Below are 20,513 nucleotides of genomic sequence, written 5' to 3' on the forward strand. Positions count from 1 at the left end.
CCTTAGGTGTACGTGGCTGGCGCCTTAGCCGGTTGAGCTATAGGCGCCGATCCGTGGTTTTTGTTTTGTTTTTTTTTTTTTTTGATAGGTCATTGTTAGTGTATAGAAATGCCACTGATTTTTCAATATTGATTTTGTATCCTACAACTTTATTAAATTCATTTAATATTCCTAACAAATATCTCGTTATTGGCAAACAGACAATTTCACTTATTCCTTTCCTATTAGAATCCCTTCCTTCTTTCTCTTGCTTAATTGCTCTGGTTTTCTTCTTTGTTAACATAATAATTTACACCTTTAAATTTCCCTCTTAGAACTTCTTATGTCACATCTTGTAAGTTTTGGTATGTGGTGCTTTTGTTTTCATCTCTGTCAAGGTATTTTCTTTTGATTTCTTCCTTGACCTATTCGTTGTTTAGGAACAATGAGAAGTTTTACATTAATGATGGGAGTATAAAATTGTATATACATTTTGAAAAACAATTTGATATTACCTCATAAAGCTGATTATCTTTATACCCAACAACCCAGCAATTCTTTTTTATATATTTTAATTTCTGTTTGAGAGTTGGGTATGTTTGACAGATCATTAGAAAGTGAGGTAAATAGTACTTGTGCTTAGGAATAGGCATTCCTCTTCTTTTACTAAGTCTTTAAGGACTTGAGTCAACTAAATCAAGTGTTGAGCTGTATCTGTAGTTTGCTTCTGCTATGGATAATCTCGGTAAAACACAGGCTTTCAATTCCTCTTGAATTACATTGTATTTAGAAATCTCAAAGAACCATTTTTTGGCTTCCTTGAGTTTCTTTAGTTTCTTCTTTTCATCATTTTATTGATTTCTAAACTGATCTTTATTATTTTTTCTTCTGTTTTTTCTAGGATTCATTTTTTCTTCTTTTTTTAGCTTCTTAAGGCAGAAGCTGAAGTCACAGTTTTCGAGAACTTTCTCTTATATTCTAATAAAGGCATTTTTGAGTTTTTTCCTAAGTACTATTTAAGTTACAGCTCTTGAATTCTAATCCATTTTAATTTTCATTCAGTGCAAAATGATTTCTGATTTTTCTCATTTGATCCATGGTAACTAAGAAGTATGTTATTTTGCTTCTAATTATTTGGAGATTTTTCAGATCTATACTTTTCTTTTTTTTTGCAGTTTTTGGCCAGTGTCAGGTTTGAACCCACCACCTCTGGTATATGGGGTCGGTGCTCCAATTCTTTGAGCCACAGTTGCTGCCCAATTTTTCAGATCTTATATTAATTTATAATATAATTTTATTTCAATCTTAAAACATACTTTGACTTAAATTTTTACAAATTTATCCTGATGTTTTTATAGATCAGAAAATAGCTTATCTTAGTAAATTTTTAATGTGTACTTGAGAAAAATATGTATTCTGTTGTTGTTAGGTAGTGCAATGGTTTGAATGTGTTCTCTTCAGTTCACATATTGGAAACTTGACCCCCAAGACAGTAGTGGTGGGAGGAAAGACCTAATGGGAAGTGTTTGGATCTTGGGGGCATTGGCCTCATGAATAGACTAATGCTATTATAAGGGGAGTTAGTTTGTTATTGTGGAAGTGGCTTTGCCCTCTCTTGTTCATTTTTCTTTCTACTTCTGTGTCTCTGTTGCCTTCTGCCTTTTACTATAGGTTGATGCAGAAAGAAAGCCCTTGTCATATGCTGCCTCCCTATCCTGGAATTCCTAGCTTCATGAGTTAATAAATTGCTATTCATTATAAATTATCCATCTATGTCATTACAGCATCACAGAACAAAGACTGCAGTGATGTTTAATCAGTCCCACCCCCCAGAACTTAGCTGTGGATTCCCTGTGTCGACCACATATTAGCCTTGGTTGTTGCCTGCACAACACTGGGTCAGAGCACTCTGGTCAAGTTGTTTGACAGTGTAGCTCAAGTCATCCGTATCGTGCTGTATCATTACTGAATTACTAAATTTCTGTACGTTCTACTAATTGAGAGTAAGGTGGTGAAATCTAGTTACTTGTCAATTTCTCCTTGAAATATTAAAAGTTTTTATTAAATGTGTTTTGAAATATTTTTATTAGGTACATAAATATTTAGGCTTGCTATGTCATCTTGATGAATTGACCATTTTATCATTATACAATTACTTTATTCCTAGTAACATTCTTTGCCGGAAATTGAAAGAAAATTGTAGGTTAAATGGCTTTCTTTTGTGTCACATGGGTGAAAATGATGCACCTTTCAGATTTTTACATCTTTTGAGGAGCCAAGGCCTTTTAAAGGTAGTTTTTAAAAATATTAAGGGTCTTTACTGTATTGTGTTCTAGTCAAACAATGTTTTTTTTCCTAATTTCCTTTTTCTTTTTGTATCCTAGATATTCCCTCCTCATCTGTTTAATCTTAATCAGAATTTTCACCTTACTGAATTAAACAAAGACCCTCTTTTATTTAATCTGTAGACTATTTTCCAAGTAGACCCCCCCTTCAATATTACTGATTTGCAGTGGGTTTTCTATTTAGTGTTTATCATTACAGGAGTGTGTAAAACTATGACTTTATTATTTACTCCAGTGTTTGATTTCACTAATATTTTCTGATTAATAAAGATCCAAGATCTCTGAAATCTATATTAAAGTCTTAACTACACTGAAAGTAGTCTAGACTTCCAAAAGGATTTCTAATGTGTGAAATGCTCAAAGTCTGATCTCTAAAAAAGGATCCAGAAAAACATTTTTGTATCAGTATTTCCTCTGCTGGAAAATTAATTATGCTATAGATTAACTTTAAACAAAGAACTTTTAACAATATCATACCTTAAATTTATAGAGAAACCACCACCAAAAGGAATCATGCAAAAGAGCAATGGAGGCTTCTGAGAGAAAATGAGTCTTCCAGACTTTAAGAGCTCTTTCCTATGGAAAAAAGACATGTGAAATCAAATTGAAATACATTACAAAATATGTTAATGTAAATAGGCTTTATAAAGACTATGTATTCAATAGTTATAGTTGAGTAGCACCTAACAGAAATTTAACATAAGCCACTATGTACTATTAATCTTTCTACTAGTTACATTAAAAAGCAAAAAGTTAAATTAATTTTAATAAAATATTTCATTTAACCAAATAAAATATCTCAACATACAATTGATATAAAATTATTAATAAAGTAATTTACTTTGTTGGTATAAGTTCTTTGAAATATGGTACATGTTTTATACTTATAGTAAATCTTGATTTGAACACCAGATTTTCATCAGAAATACTAGATCAATATTTAGACTTCATAAAATCTATAGTTGTCATTTTGTTCCAAACATAATTGAAAGTTTTTAAATAAATGAATCAAGCATTAGTTTTTAGATTTGTATATTAATTAATAAATTAAAATAAAAACTTCAGCTCCTTAGGCATACTAACAACATTTTATATCCTCAATAACCATACTTGGCTAGTATCTATTGAAAGGACAATGTAGCACAGACCACGAATGGCAAAAATGTAAGATATATGTCACAATTTCTTCCCTTTCCCACTGAAGACAAATGGGACAACAATCAAAATGAAGACAACAATCAAAAATCACAAAATTCTATTTCAGTCAGACTCTGTCATGAATCTATCTAAACACAGTATATTCCCTAGGCAGAAAATTGATCAAAATTGTTACAGAAGGTTAAATTTATTTACTCTGACTATAAGAAACCATAAATTTTGCTTTAAATATGCAGATTCAACAGATGATTTTATCTTCTTCACGGTATTTTTAAAATTCAGTTTCAGTTGAATTCAAGATTTTTTTTTCTTTTTTGAGACAGAATCTCACTTTGTTGCCCAAGCTAGAGTGCTGTAGCATCAGCCTAGCTCACAACAACCTCAAAGTCCTGGGTTCAAGCAATCCTCTTGCCTCAGGCTTCTGAGTAGCTTGGACTACAGGCAACTGCCACAATGCCCAGCTAATTTTTTCTATTTTTAGTAGAGATAGGGTCTCACTCTTGTTCAGGCTGATCTTGAACTCTTGACCTCAAGGGATCCTCCTGCCATGGCCTCCTAGAATGTTAGGATTACAGGTGTCAGCCACCTTGCTCAGCCAGAATCCAAGGTTTTTAAAAATGAAACCCATGGATATGAATTCCTGTTCCTCAAGTTCAAATTTTAAAAAAGGACATCATACAAAATTTTAAAAATTCTTTATTGTATATTCCATGGGGCCACTTCCTTTTTGCAGGCCACTCTGTACAAGTACATTGGTAACAGCTTCAAGTTAGATTTTATACTATTTAATCACAAAGAATATAAGTAAAGTGCATAAACATAAAAAGTAGAAAATTAAATTAGAGAGGGTAAAAATAATTAGTTTTACCAAGTAACCACCTGACTTTCATTCTATCCCTGAAATTATTGGCTATTTGACTAGTTACCCTCCTACATTTGCAGTTTTTCATCATTTGGTTTACCCTGTAGGGGATACTACCCCAAGATCCCCAGGAGACTTGAAAGCTCAAAAGGAACTCCCAATATGGTAACGGAGGAGTCTCACAAGTTATTTCAGGCTTTCAAAATAAGCCCACTGAAATATCCTGAGGTAACATAGCAAGTACAAAAAGGGAAAAAATATCTGTTACAGTCACATGCCATGCCAGTGCACAGTAGCTATTTCAGACTCCTGAGGCAGTAACACAAAACCATATATTCTCTTTTGGTAATTAGAGTGTTAGAAATCAGTGGTCTTTCCTGTCAAATTTAATGCCCAAAGGATCAAGTCTTGTGTAACACCTAATTTGGCCTAGCTTTAAATAAAGGACTAATTCATTAAATCACAGGTGCTCTCAAAGTCATTATTCAATAAAAACAGAAAAATATTTACATACATCAAAGTTATGGGTTTTTAAAATAAACAGATATATTCGTTCAGCATCCAAATGTCTGGGTAGTTGAGTAAGCTCATTTATTTTGAATCCTGTGAAGTTGCAACCCTAGATAGATGAAAATACCATAGAACAGTAATGATTTCACTTTTCTTAAAAGAATAGTCTCATATGACTACAAAAGACAGATAAATATTTAACTATCATTTACTGACATATTTGTCTCTTTTTTACTAAATTAAGTAAAAAATATATATCCTACCTGAGAAAAAAACCTCAGTATAAAAGCTTTAGCATGGAAATATGTGGAATCCAAAAACAAAACACAATCATAGTTGAGAATTAATTTTTTTTTGTTTTTTTTTATTAAATGATAACTGTATACATTAATGCAAACATGGGGTACAGTGTAGTGTTTTCATATACATTTTGAAATACTTTCATCAAGCTGGTTCACATTTTTGACATAAAACTCAAATGACTGAGAATTTTAGCTAGACTGCATATAAATAAATGTGGACTGGGAAGGAAGAGAAAGCTTCTATACAACTCTTTCCTTTGATACCCCTATGTATATTTATAGATATAGTTATGTCATTATAAACATTCTTTTAGTACCACATAATACTTATGATATATAATTAGGGAGAAAAGAAATTTTAAATACCTCTATATTCTTCTCTGTCTTCATTTCATCTGAAAGCTGGAACACAATTCAAATAAAATCTTTGAAATACTAAATTAAACAATTTTTACATTTTGTAATTTTTTGCATTTAACTAGTATATATATACATATATATATGCACACATACACAGATATATTGACAGATATATGTATAGATTTCCTTCTGAAACCTAAAAGGCCATTGCTGTGTTAGATATTGTAACCACAAAGATTGTCCTTTCCCTAAAGCTAATCATCATTCAAGAAAAGAATCACATACATATATAAACAAAACATAAGGAGATAAGAGCCATAATACAAATATAAACAAACTACTTACTGCAGTTTGAGTTCCCTGGGAAAAGACTCTGGAGGAAAGTTCTGTGTTAAGAATGATTATTTGGAACACTTTTGGGATCAATACTTTTGGAAAGCAAAGGGAGAGATAGGATTAGGCAGAAGGAGGAAGTCAGCTATGATGGAGGCCTAATAACCACAATGAACTGGAACAAAAGCTCTAGAGTTGAAAGAGTCCATTGGCGTTGTCCTGCATTGGACAGATATGGCCAGTCACTGGATGTGTTTCTGGAAAGGCAGATTCTTCAAGATGAAGGTCTCTATAGTGAAGCAACCCATAAGAAGGACGTTCTCTATAGTGAAGCAATCCACGATGAAGCTGTCAGATCATAGCAGCAGAACCCTCTTTGAACGTGGCACATTTCCATGCCCACCATGTTAACTTTATACAGATACATTTGTTTTTGATCATCTATCATGCTGAGATGTATATACAGAGGGTGCCAAAAAATGTAATACATTTTAAGAAAGGAAACAATCTGCATTAACAGTGTAATATTCAATATATACTGATAACAAAAAATGAATACAAGTCATGCTGAGCACTTCTTATAATTGCAGGGGTCAAATGTGACTTGAGTATTATAATTTTAATATAGATTTTTCCTTTCTTAAAATATGTATGCATTTTTTTGCACCCTCTGTATATTGGGGTTTTTTATTTCCACGTTATTGCCTCTAATAATAAGCTTACAGGTAAGTTTTAAACATACAAAGACACACATACACATGCATATTATCCATACGTATATAATGCCCATACATATATAATAGAGGAGATGATAAGTAAAACAAATTTGAAAAAATGATAGATTGGTACCAGAGAAAGTATTGCATTAGGGGCATTTTAAAAGTATAAATAGGAATAAAAAAGAAATATTATTCAGGGAAAATGAGTTCAAATATGATTAGAAAGGTGCCTATGTACTTGAGAACCTATGTATTACCAATACACTTGGTCAATAAAGATGGGGTCAGAAATGGGACTATATTAAAAGTAAAAATCAAGGTAGGCATGGTGGCTCGTGACTGTAATCCAAGCTACTCAGGAGGTTGAAGTGGGTGAAAGGATCACCTGAGCCCAGGAATTTAAGACTACAGTGAGCTATCATTGTGCCAGCATACTCCAGCTTGGGCAACAGAGTGAGATTTCTATCTCTAAAAATAATGAAAATAAAGAAATTTTTTTTTGCTTGGAGACAGAGTGTCATTTTGTTGCCCTTGGTAGAGTGCCATGCTATCATAGTGATACAGGGTTCTTCCCACTCAAGGCTGGACAGGGAACCCCAGTTTTCCTAGGTTTAGGCAAGTTCATGAAGGGAACACCCTGACCTTCTGCCCTGAGCTGGAGGGACTGCATTCATTCCTTTGTCAATGACACTCATTAAAGATGAAACTGTGTTTCTATTTGCCAAGTCCTGGCTAGGTATAAATTCTCAAAACCTAATACCCCTAGATAAAAAGCCCACATAGAGACTCCTCAGTTAGTTCTTTCCCCCTGCCAGAAGAGAAGCTCTGGTGCCTTTTTCTTCTTCTGTATTCCTTTCTAATTTCTAAATAAAATCTCTTCTTGCCACTGATATGTGGTCTATGGGTTCATTCCTCAAATCCTTGAAAACAAGGACCTACTGAAGACCAAAATTCCAGCTCACAGTAACCCCAAACTCCTAAGCTTAGCAACCTCAAATCTCTTAGGCAAGATCCTCTTGCCTCAGCCTCCCAAGTAGCTGGGACTACAGGTATCTACCACAATGCCTGGCTATTTTTAGAGATGATATCTTACTCTGGCTCAGAATGGTCTAGAACCTGTGAGCTCAGGCATTCCACCCACATTGGCCTCCCAGAGTGCTAGGATTACAGGTGAGAGGCATCACGTCCAGCTGAAAATAAAGAAAAATTTTATAAGATTCTGCACAGCAGAACAAACAAGAAGTGATTGTTGGTTTTTTTCTTGTAGATTAATTGACATTCTGCATAGATCCTGGTTATTAGACTTTTGTCTGATTCAAAATATGCAAATATCCTTTCCCATTGAGTAGGTTGTCTATTTGCTATGGTTGTTGTCTCCTTGGCTATACAGAAACTTTTCAGTTTCATTAAATCCCATTTGTTTATTATTGGTGTTGTTGCTATTGCCATGGCAGTCCTCCTCATAAAGTCTTTCCTCAGGCCAATATCTTCCAGTGTTTTTCCTATTCTTTCTTTGAGGATTTTTATCGTTTCATGCCTTAAATTTAAGTCCTTTATCCATCTTGAATCAATTTTTGTGAGTGGAGAAAGGTGTGGGTCCAATTTCAGTCTTTTACATGTGGATATTCAGCTCTCCCAGAACCATTTAGTAAATAGGGAGTCTTTCCCCCAGTGGATGCTCTTGTTTGGTTTATCAAAGATTAGGTGACTGTAAGTTGTTGGTTTCATTTCCAGGTTTTCTATTCAATTCCAAATATCTATGTTTCTATTTTTGTGCTAGTACCATGCTGTCTTGACCAATATGGCCTTGTAGTACAGCCTAAAATCTGGTATAGTGATATCCCTGGGTTATTATTTTTTTTGTTGTTGTTACTAAGAACTGTCTTAGCTATATGGGTTTTTTTTCTGGTTCCATACAAAATGCAGAATCATTTTTTCCCAGTCTTAAAAGTAGGATGTTGGTATTTTAATAGGGATGGCGTTAAATTGGTAAATTACTCTGGGAAGTATAGACATTTTAACAATGTTGATTAATCTACAAGATAAAAACCAAAAATCCCATACATCAAAGGGGAAGAGAAATGAATAGAATCTTCTCTAAAGACGACAGATAAATGGCTATTAAGCATATGAAAAAATACTCATCATCCCTAATTAATAGAGAAATGCAAATTAAAACTACCCTGAGATAACATCAAACCCCAGTGAGAATGGCCTATATCACAAAATCTCAAAACTGCAGATGCTGGCGCAGATGTGGAGAGAAAGGAATGCTTTTGCACTGCTGGTGTGACTGCAAACTAATACAACCTTTTTTGGAAGGAAGTATGGAGAAAACTTAAAGAACTCAACCTAGACCTCCCATTTGATCCTGCAATCCCATTACTGAGCATCTATCCAGAAGGAAAAAAAAAAACTTTTAAAGACACTTGTACTAGGCTGTTTATTGCAGCCCAATTTACAATTGCTAAAATGTGGAAACAGCCTAAACGTCCTTCAGCCCAGGAATGGATTAGTAAGCTGTAGTATATGCATACTATGGAATATTAGTCAGCCATCAAAAATAATGGAAATTTTACAGCATTTGTAATAACCTAGATGGAGGTGGAACACATTATTCTTAGTGAAGCATCACAGGAATGGAGAAGTAAGAATCCTAGGTATTCAACTTTGATATGAAGACAATTAATGACAATTAATGACACGGTGGGGCATGGGGGAAGGGGAGACCAGACAAAGAAGGAGGGAGAGGGTGTGGGCAAGGAAAAAATAAAAGAAAGAAAATAGTGACTAATTCTCACATAAATTGGATTTAATTTTGACCAAAGTATATTACTTAAACATTAATTTTTAATTCAACATGTTAATATGTTGTTTATCATATTGCATGCTCATTTATAAGTGAAATATGTTTGTAATTTCCCCTTTATAATAATATATTTTCTCCAATTTTAATATCAGGTGTATTCATACTAAGTAGAATGATTTTTTTATTAAGTCATTCTTACATAGATCATAAAAATACATTTTTGCCATTATAGGATTCAATGTGTTGATTATTTGTACAAATTGGAATGTTTACATTCTACTAAGCAACATAGCCTTCACCACTTTTAACCACCTACAGGATTAAGAAATTTATGCTCTACACCTGATAGATAAACTTGTACTTGCAATATGTTCCATAGGTGTGGTCCCCCTACCAACCCTCCCCCTATCATCCCACCTCCCTCCCTTCCCCTCTACCTCCCTTTCCCTCCTTCATCCTTAGGCTATAGTTGTGTTTCATTTTTCACATGCATGTGTGAGTGATTGTAAATTGGTTTCGCAGTCGTACTGAGTACATTGGATATTTTTTTTTCATTCTTGAGATACTTCAAAGTATTTCTTTTCCTATTGTCTATAAGATTTGGCATGATCTGTTTTCTTGAAATTATCTTTTACTTTTATTTATAAATATTAGTTGTCTATTTTTTGAGACTTTGGAAAAAACAAAATAAGAAGAAGTTAACTGATCAAAGTATTCTATAATAGACATACTCCTTTCTGACAATGTGAATGTTACTTTCTTTGCATTATTATTATTGCTTAATATTTTGTTGCAGCAATTGTCTGATTTCATTTCTGAATGCATTTATCTTCATTTATTCTTTATGAGGTTTTGTTCTCAGTCCTTACATTAAACATTGTTATTGTCATTAAATTTAGCCTTTTTAATTCTGTGAAGGCAAAAGTGGAAACCTAATAAACACATGTATATGTGACAAAAAATAAAACAAGCAGCAAAGTGAAGAGACAATCTTTTGAATGTCACAAATATTTGCAAACTATTTATCTGACAAGGGGCTAATAAGACCCAAATAGACATGGAACTCAACTCAACAGTAAAGAAAAAAAATTACAAAAAAATTAAACATGACTGCCTTAGTCATAATGAAGAAAAATAAAGGTTACTTTAAAATTTTAAAAGTAACATTAAATGAGGTGACTAGTAGAGACACCTAAAATCTTTAAAGATATAACATTGTATTATTTTAGAATTTATGAAAAGCACTAAGTATTTAAAAGTAATTCAAAAGCCTATTATAATTTTAATCAAAATCTCAAGAGATCTGAAAAATTGATGAAGTAATTTAATGGCCATCAAAAAGAATTGTTAGGGCGGTGCCTGTGGCTCAAAGGATTAGGGTACCAGCCCCATATGCTAGAGGTAGCAGGTTCACACCCAGCCCCACTCAAAAACTGAAAAAAAAAAAAAAAAAAAAGAATTGTTAATACTTTTCTAAAGGAAGAAAACTGATATGGGACCTGGATTACTATGTATAAGGTATTATAAATTATTAAATAACCAAAGGATAGAATATGTATACATTAAAATAAGTCTTCAAATAACTTATAGTGATGTGAATATGTAGCACTGTAATATATAGTATAAAAAGAAGTCTAACTGTTTTAAAAACAGATGATGGATGACAAAAAACCAAAAGGAGATTTTTAAAAATGTTATCAGTGCATGTCTATGGAATTATAGTGTTATATTTTCTGTGAAACCATTTTTTAAGAATAATAAAACCATAAATACTAGCTAGGTGCAGTGGCTCATCCCTGGCTGGAATCCAAGGAGTTTGGGAGGCAGAGGCACCAGGATTGTTTGAGCCCAGGAGTATGAAACCAGCCTGGGCAATAGCAAGATCCTGTTTTTACAATAACTAGAAAAGTTAGCCAGGTGCGTGCCTGGAATCCCAGCTACTTGGGAGCCTGAGGCATGTGGATCACTTGAGCCCTGGGAGTTGGAGGCTGCAGTGAGCTGTGACAATGGCACTGTACTCCAGCTCAGCAACAGAGTAAGACCTTATCTCAATAAAACAAACAAAATGAAACATAAATACTATACCATTATCTTTCTTTTCTTGTAGTAGTTCCTTAGAAATGTATGGCATTCTTCTGGTTCCTTTAAAAGACCTTTTAAAAAAATGAGAATTTGTTATATATATATACACATATTCTCTAAAAATAAAGAACATTTTAAATATTTTCAAGAAATCAATGAGATTAGCTATTCTGATCAACATATTTTAAACAGTCTTATTTGAATAAATGATTACAAATATTACATACAATATATCTTCTGCTTCCTGTTTTTTTCCCTAAAATTTCATGTTCCAACTAACATGTATGTCTATGACACTAAACATATACCTCAATCCTTCCTTACCAAATAAGTCTACTACATTTTCAAACAGCTCAGCCACTAATGTTGTCTCATGGTTACACTAAATTCAATAAAGTACAGTGCTGTGAAGCATGACCCATTGAAAGATTATGGGGACCTCTGAAATCAGATAACTCAGTTTTGAATCCAAGCTCTAATACATACTGAGTACAATGAATATATATAAATTATTATTTAAAGCAGAAAGTATGAAGGGATATTTGCATTCCTTGCCTTATTTACTTGTAAATATTTTATCTTTTTACAAAACTTTATGTGCACATATGTGTATCTGGGTGTGTCTACATATATATATATATATATGCATACTCGTGAATACATGATACACACATAGGTACTAAAATTTAAAAAATTTAAAATATCAATAAGAGGGGTGGAGGCAAGATGGCCAATTGGAGCCAGCTTTCCACAGAGGCTCCCCTCCAGAAGGAGAGTTAAAGGATAGAAGTTTAGCAAGTACGCTGATGGTTTGGAGCTGAGCCAAGAGAGAAGGTTGAAGACATCACATCAACCCTGCTGAGGTGAGCTGCGACCCCAAGAAAACAAACAATAGGTACAAAACTCCATCACCAAGTGGATGGGAGTCCCCTCTCCCATGAGAATGGCTCACAGTTTACTTTCTACAAACAAGTGAGCAGAGTTCTGATATCCTCCTATTTTATCCTATCAGAGAGACCTTCTAAAAACCAGAACTCCTTTCCTAGATAGGACCCACTCACACTAGTGGCACTCTCCCATCAGGTATAAAACCACATACATTCTCTACCTGCAGTTAGGAACTCCCAGCACTACCCTCCACTCTCACCCCTAGGTCTGGAAGCCTGTCCCCCACAGAGTCCAGATTCTGGGGCATTTTCTCAACAGGTGTGAACAATACATGGGCTGTTGCAGGTCTGTGCTGAGTCTGTGACACAGGGGTAAAGAGAGGACTGTGGACAGAGAGGGAGACGTGGTGCCCCACTGCACAGAGTAGCAGCGGCAGTGGCGGGAACAATAAGGCTCACACCCCTGGGGACATTTTGGAGAGACACTTCCTGCCTCTATTGGCAACTGGTGGTAGCCACTGGTGGAACAGATCTGGGATAGAAACACAGGCCCTGTGAGTAAAGGGTATGCCTGAGGAAGCACCTGCCTAGGCAGAGCATGGGGGTCAGAGAGTAGAATATGTTACACAGAATATGTGCACACGGAGACGGCATACTCCCAAGTCAGGGCTGAGTCAGAAGTGCTTCTTTAGTCAGCCTAACAAGCACCCAGCCACCAGGGGAACATAGCTGAGACAAAAATAGGCAGGGAAACTACACCAACCAAGGGAGAGGCAAGAGTTGAGAGCTGAGTGTGAGCTCTAACTGTGCCCACCCCAACACAGAGTACAGCCAAGACAGAGATGCCAACTCTGTGAGAACTGGTGTAATAGCAGCAGCACAGGGCGGGGCTGAACTGCAGTTTCTGGGAACTCAAACAGAGCCTGGCCCACAGGCAAATATAGTTGGGACAGTATTGCTAATTCTGCCAGAACATAAGTGGCAGAAACATCAATCTGGGGTGCAACTGGAACTGAGTAAACTGCCCCAGCTTCCATTAAGCAGCCGAGATTGTCAAGTTTCAGCTCCCCCTGCTGGCTGGTGACAGAGTGTGGCAGGCTGGCTGAGGAGACATATAATTCCCTGTGGCTTCTGCAGGAACAAACCCTTACAGCATCTGCTCATTGGAGGGAAATGGGTCACAGATCTGTGGGGTTACCAGTAACTGGGTATGACAGAGGTGCAAGGTGGGGAAGGAGGCATCAACTTTCCTGGACTAATTCATTTGCTTGGGGGGGGGGGTCCTTCTGACTCCACAGAGCACCAGAGTGAGTCATACTCAAGTTGCCAGCAGACTCCTGCTTTCTAATTGCTGGAGGCCTTTTGAACTCTCCCATTTGAGACTGGGTGCTGACTGGGACAACTGACTTGAAAATCTTGATCTAGGTCAATTACTTGAGGACTATCCAAAGTGATACTCCAGATGTGTGGTTGTGGGAAGGTTTGACTTTCCTTTTCCAGTTGTTGCCTGTCGGGGGTGGGGTGACTTAGTTGCTGGTATTTCTCCACAGCTGAGACTTCAACCCACAGTTACTGATTCACCATGAATGGACAGAGACCAGCTGAAAACAAGCCAGAGCCATTTAGCCCCACAACACCAAGCAGGTCCCTAGTGCCTCAGGCCACAACACTGTACAGGTCCTTTGCAAAACTCTAGGGAAAAAGGTACAGACACCAATCCCAGCTCCTAGGCAAAGGGCTGGTTAATCCCTACTCCAGGAGCCTCCAACCCAACTTCACCTTATCTGCTCATTTAGCCAACGGTGTAAAATAATCAGGGGGTGGAATCAGCAGAAAAACTGTGGCAACATGAATAATCAAAGTAGATCAACTTAATGTGAATGGTTTAAATTGTTCTCTAAAGAGGCATAGGTCAGCTCACTGGATAAAAACTCAGGCTAGATACCTGCTGCATACAAGAATCTCATCTTACCTTAAAAGAGAAATACAGACTCAGGATGAAGGGATGGTTATCTATATTTCAAGCAAATGGAAAACAGAAAAAAGCAGGTGTTGCAATTTTATTCACAGATACAATAGGCTTTAAACCAACAAAAGTAAGGAAAGATAAGGATGGTCACTTCATATTTTTTAAGGGTAACACTCAACATGATGAGATTTCAATTACTAGCATTTATGCACCCAACCAGAATGTGCCTCAATTTATAAGAAAGACTCTAACAGACAAGAGTAACTTGACTTCCTCTAGCTCCATAATAGTCGGAAATTTTAACACTCCTTTGGCAGTATTGGAGAGATCCTCCAATAAGAAGCTAAGAAAAGAAATTTTAGATTTAAACTTAACCATTCAACATTTGGATTTAACAGACATCTATAGAATATTTCATCCTAACAAAACTGAACACATTCTTCTCATCAGCCCACGGAACATCCTCCAAAACTGATCACATCTTAGGTCACAAGTCTAACCTCAGCAAATTTAAAAGACTAGAAATTATTTCTTGCATGTTCTGGGACCATCACGCCATCATGGAATAAATGTTGAACTCAGAAACAACAGGAATCTCCATACTGATACAAAAACATGGAAGCTAAATAACCTTATGCTGAATGATAGCTGGGTTTAAGAAGGAAAGATAAGATTAAGAAGGAAATTACCACATTTTTGGAACAGAACAATAAAGAAAGCACAAGTTATCAGAACCTCTGGGATCCTGCAAAGGCAGTCCTAAGAGGGGAATTTATAGCACTGCAAGCCTTCCTCAAGAGAACAGAAGGAGAGGAAGTTAACAACTTAATGGGACATCTCAAGCAACTGGAAAAGGAAGAACATTCCAATTCCAAACCCAGTAGACGAAAAGAAATAACCAAAATTAGAGCAGAATTAAAAGAAACTGAAAACAGAAGGATTATATAGCAGATCAAAAAGTTGGTTTTTTGAAAAGGTCAATAAAATAGATAAATCTTTGGCTAACCTAACCAGGAAAAAAAGAGTAAAATCTCTAATTTCATCCATTAGAGAAATGGCAAAGACAAAATAAAAACAGACTCCTCAGAAATTCAAAAAATCCTTAATGAATATAACACGAAAATTTATTCTTGGAAATATGAAAATCTGAAGGAAATTGACCAATACTTGGAAGCACTCCACCTTCTAAGACTTAGCCAGAATCAAGTAGAAATGCTGAACAGGTCTATATCAAGTTCTGAAATAGCATCAACTATACAAAATCTCCCTAAAAAGAAAAGCCCAGGACCAGATGGCTTTACATCAGAATTCTACCAAATCTTTAAAGAAGAACTAGTACGTACATTACTCAATCTTGTCCAAAATGTAGAAAAAGAAGAAATACTACCAAACACATTCTATGATGTTCTATAAACATCACCTTGACCCCCAAACCAGTAAAAGACCCAACAAGAAAGAAAATTATAGACCAATATCACTAATGAATATTGATGAGAAAATATTCAACAAGATCCTAGCAAACAGGATCCAGCAACACATCAAACAAATTATACACCATGACCAAGCGGAATTAATCCCAGGGTTTCAAGGCTGGTTCAATATATGTAAATCTATAAATATAATTCATCACATAAACAAATTAGAAAACAAAGACCAAATGATTCTCTCAATAGATACAGAAAAAGCTTTTGATAATATCCAGCATCCATTTATGATCAGAACACTTTAGAAAATGGGTATAGAAGGGACATTTCTTAAACTGATAGAGGACGTCTACAGCAAACCCACAGCCAATAGTGTATTGAATGGAGTTAAACCAGTTAAACTGAAATCATTTCTACTCAGATCAGGAACCAGGCAAGGTTGCCCATCGTCTCCACTGCTTTTTAACATTGTAATGGAAGTCATAGTCATCACAATTAAGGAAGAAAAGGAAATCATAGGTATCCATATAGGATCAGAAGAGATCAAACTTTCACTCTGCAGATGATATGATATGACTGTCCCTGTGAAAACACCAGGGATTGTACTACAAAACTCTTAGAAGTGATCAAGGAATACAGTTATGTCTCAGGTTATAAAATCAACACTCATAAATCGGTAGCCTTTATATATATCAACAATAGTCAAGCTGAAAAAGCAGTCAAGGACTATTTCGTTCACAGTAGTGCCAAATAAGATGAAATATTTAGGAGTTTACCTAACAAAGGATGTGAAAGATCTCTATCAAGAGAACTATGAAACTCTAAGGAAAGAAATAGCTGAAAATGTTAACAAATGGAAAAACATACCATGCTCATGGCTGGGAAGAATCAACATTGTTAAAATGTCCATACCACCCAAAGCAATATAAAATTTAAATGCAATCTCTATTTAAGCTCCACTGTCATACTTTAAGAACCTCTAAAAAATAATAATCATTTTATATGGAATCAGAAAAAACCTCGAATAGCCATGACATTGCTCAGAAATAAAAACAAAGCAAGAAGAATCGTGTTACTAGACCTGAGATTTTACTATAAATCGATAGTGATCAAAACAGCATGGTACTGGCACAAAAACAGAGAGGTAGATTTATGGAACAGAGTAGAGAACCAAGAGATTAACCCAGCTACTTAATTGTCATTTGATCTTCAATAAGCCTATCAAAAATATTCAGTGGGGGAAAGACTCCCTATTTAACAAATGGTGCTGGGTGAACTGGCTGGCAACCCGTAGAAGATTGAAATTGGACCCACACTTTTCACCACTAACTAAGACAGACTCTCACTGGAATGGAGATTTAAACTTAAGAACTGAAACTATAAAAATACGAGAAGAAAGTGCAGGGAAAACACTTGAAGAAATGAGCCTGGGTAAACATTTTATGAGGAGGACCCCTCAGGCAATTGAAGCAACATCAAAAATACATTACTGGGACCTGATCAAACTAAAAAGCTTCTGTACAGTCAAAAACACAGGAAGTAAAGGAAGCAGACAACCCTCAAAATGGGAGAAGATATTTGCAGGTTATGTCTCCGACAAAGGTTTAATAACCAGAATCCACAGAGAACTCAAATGTATTAGCAAGAAAAGAACAAGTGATCCCATCTCAGGGTGGGCAAGGGAATTGAAGAGAAACTTCTCTGAAGAAGATAGGCACATGGCCTACAGACACATGAAAAAATGCTCATCCTTAATCATCAAAGAAATGCAAACAAAACCATTTTGAGATATCATCTAACCCCAGTAAGATTAGCCCACTTCACAAAACCCCAAAACCAGAGATGCTGGTGGGGATGTGGAGAAAAGGGAACACTTCTACACTGCTGGTGGGAATGGAAACTAATATGTTCCTTTTGGAAAGATGTTTGGAGATCACTTAGGGATCTAAAAATAGACCTGCCATTTGATCCTTCAATTCCTCTACTAGGTATATATTCAGAAGACCAAAAATCACTTTATAACAAAGATATTTGTACCAGAATGTTTATTGCAGGCTAATTCATAATTGCTAAGTCATGGAAGAAGCCCAAGTGCCCATCAACCCATGAATGGATCAATAAATTGCGGTATATGTACACCATGGAATATTAAGCAGCCTTAAACATTTATGCAGCCATAGAGTATCATGCAGCCTTAAAAAGTCAGTCTTAAAGGAGACTTTACCTCTTTCATTTTTACATGGATGGAGCTGGAATATATTCTTCTTAGCAAAATATCTTAAGAATGGAAGAAAAAATATCCAATGTACTCAGCCCTACCATGAAACCAATTTATAGCTTTCATATGAAAGCTGTAACCCAACTATAGCCCAAGAAGGGGAAAGAGGAGAGGGAGGGGAGGGGAGGGGGGAGGATGGATGGAGGGAGGGTAATTGGTGGGACCACACCTATGGTGCATCTTACAAGGGTATATGTGAAATTTACTAAGTGTAGAATATAAATGTCTTAACACAATAACTAAGAAAATGCCATGAAGGTATGTTAACCAGTTTGATAAAAATGTTTCAAATTGTGTATAAAACCAGCACATCATACCTCATGATTGCATCAGTGTACACAGCTATGATTTAATAATAAAAAAATAAGAAAATTTAAAATAGTGAAATTAATAGTAGCATATTTAAACATTCTCAGAATTAGACAAATGTAAGTCCAGAAAAGGATTTTAATTATCTAAATAAAAGTAATCAAATTTATTTAACACATAAAAAATACTTTATAAGTACAATGAATATCATCTTTTCCAAAGTTTTATATAACAAGCTTGCTGATTAAATCACAAATAGGCCAAGAATCACCATTTGCATTTAAAACTATTCTGGAAATGCTTATCAATATAATCAGATAAGACAAAAAGTTATGCAAATACTAAAAAGAAGTAAAAATTATTACTTACAGATATGCTTTCATTCAGTTATTCCATACTGAATACTAAACACACTTATAAGCCCAGGTAAATTAAGGTCACCCCTTTCACTTTAGGTTTTAGGTATTTCTGTCTGCCTATCCTGATCTTTGCTGGTTTGCTTGTTTCTAGTAACAATATCAATTGATGCAATCTTTTTTCCTTATATCCTACTACCTTTACTCCTGTTTAATTGTGTTAGAGAGTTTTACAACTGTTTAGACTCTGTCCTAATAACATTTTCTCTGAAACCACCTGTTTATCTTCAACTAAAAATCTGTATTGGGCCATTTTAAAATGAAGAGGCTTTAAAACAGTAATTTTTTTTAACTTTTTTTTTTTTTTTTCAGTTTTGGCTAGGGCCAGGTTTGAACCCACTATCTCCTGCATATGGGGCCAGTGCCCTGCTCCTCTGAGCCACAGGTGCTGCCCAAAACAGTATTTTATAAAGATATTTTATACCTTTGGATTTCATTCTTTATGAAATTACATTGTGCACACACACAATTGATTATTATATAAAAATCATATAAAAAATAAGGCTTACTTGGTTCAGTAATACTGCTTTTCCACTCAAATATTTTAGAGGCATGGTTTTTCAAAAGAAGTGAACATTCTGCTAATCTTGAGTCCATCGCTGTGACTGCTTCATGTGCTCGAGGGACACTATTCCATAGATATGTATAAATGGAGCTAAATGAACTATCTTCTTGTATTTTTTTTAGAGTATTTTCACATTCATCATCATCACTAAAATTAATGTCCCTCGGCCAATAATCCTGCAAAAAATGTGAAAGACAAGACAACTTAAGTATTTTTTTAATGAATGTAAATAAGAGCTCAAAACAAATCAGCTAAAATTTGAGATTTTATTTCACCACACTATCTTTATTAAACATGTTTAAATATTTGAAATAATCATAAACTTCAAAAAGTTACAAGTAATTTACAAAAAAAATTTTGAATCATTTGAGATTAATATGCTTGATAGCCCACCATCTTTTAAAACTTTAGTGTATATTTATGAAAAATAAGAACATTCTTCTAGATAAGTCACAATCTATTGGAAACAAAATTGACATTGATACATCATTTTTAGCTAATCCCTAGACTCTAGTCAAGTTTCAGCTGACACAATAATGGCTTTTATAGCCAAAGATTCTACTTTAGAATAAAATATTATTATATGTTTAGCCCCCATGCCTCTTTAGTCCCTTTCAGGCTACAACAGTTCTTTAGTATTTGCGGGGCAAGAAAGTGGGAGCATTGGTAGGCACAGTTTTTAATTTATGCTTAATTTTTTTCCAGCTTAATTGAGGAATAATTGACAAAAATTATGTGTAAGTAGAGTGTAAGATGTGGTTTGATAAGTATATACATTGTGAAATAATTGCCAAAATAAAAGTAATTAACATGGCCATCACTCCACATAGGTTTTGTGTTGTGGTGAAAAAAATTAAGATACACTCATTAATTTTCAAGTATACAATATATTATCGACTATAATCACCATGCTGACCAATAGATCTCCAGGATTTATTCATCATGTCTAACCAAATTTATACCTTTTAACCCATTTTTCTCCCTTCCTTAACAAGCCTGCCAGCCATCATTCTACTCTCTGCTCCTATGAGTTTCATTTTTATAGATTCCACAAATAAGTGAGATCATCCAGTAATTGCTTTTCTTCTTTAATTAGGATAATGGTCTCCAACTCTGAGTTGCTACAAAAGACATTATTCCATTCCTTTTTATGGTTGAGTGGTACTGCATAGTGTGTGTGTGTGTGTGTGGTGTGTGTGAAGAGAG

At 35.1% G+C, this 20,513-nt stretch overlaps 1 protein-coding gene across 1 annotated transcript in view; it reads right to left on the reverse strand.

Moving 5' to 3' along the window:
- Positions 1–19,603, reverse strand: part of FAM227B (family with sequence similarity 227 member B) — a 184,744-nt gene extending 165,141 nt beyond the window's left edge. Inside the window, exons 1-6 of the mRNA XM_023509997.1 lie at positions 19,583–19,603; positions 19,252–19,483; positions 11,463–11,530; positions 5,523–5,558; positions 4,859–4,963; positions 2,802–2,900 (exon numbers count right to left, since the gene is read on the reverse strand). Coding sequence (XP_023365765.1) covers positions 2,802–2,900; positions 4,859–4,963; positions 5,523–5,558; positions 11,463–11,530; positions 19,252–19,483; positions 19,583–19,603 — 561 coding nt within the window. The remainder of the gene's footprint in view (positions 1–2,801; positions 2,901–4,858; positions 4,964–5,522; positions 5,559–11,462; positions 11,531–19,251; positions 19,484–19,582) is intronic.
- Positions 19,604–20,513: the final 910 nt, after the last annotated feature.

The sequence above is a fragment of the Otolemur garnettii genome, unplaced genomic scaffold (genome assembly GCF_000181295.1).
Source record: "Otolemur garnettii isolate 467f Iridium unplaced genomic scaffold, OtoGar3 scaffold00011, whole genome shotgun sequence".
NCBI lineage: Eukaryota > Metazoa > Chordata > Mammalia > Primates > Galagidae > Otolemur > Otolemur garnettii.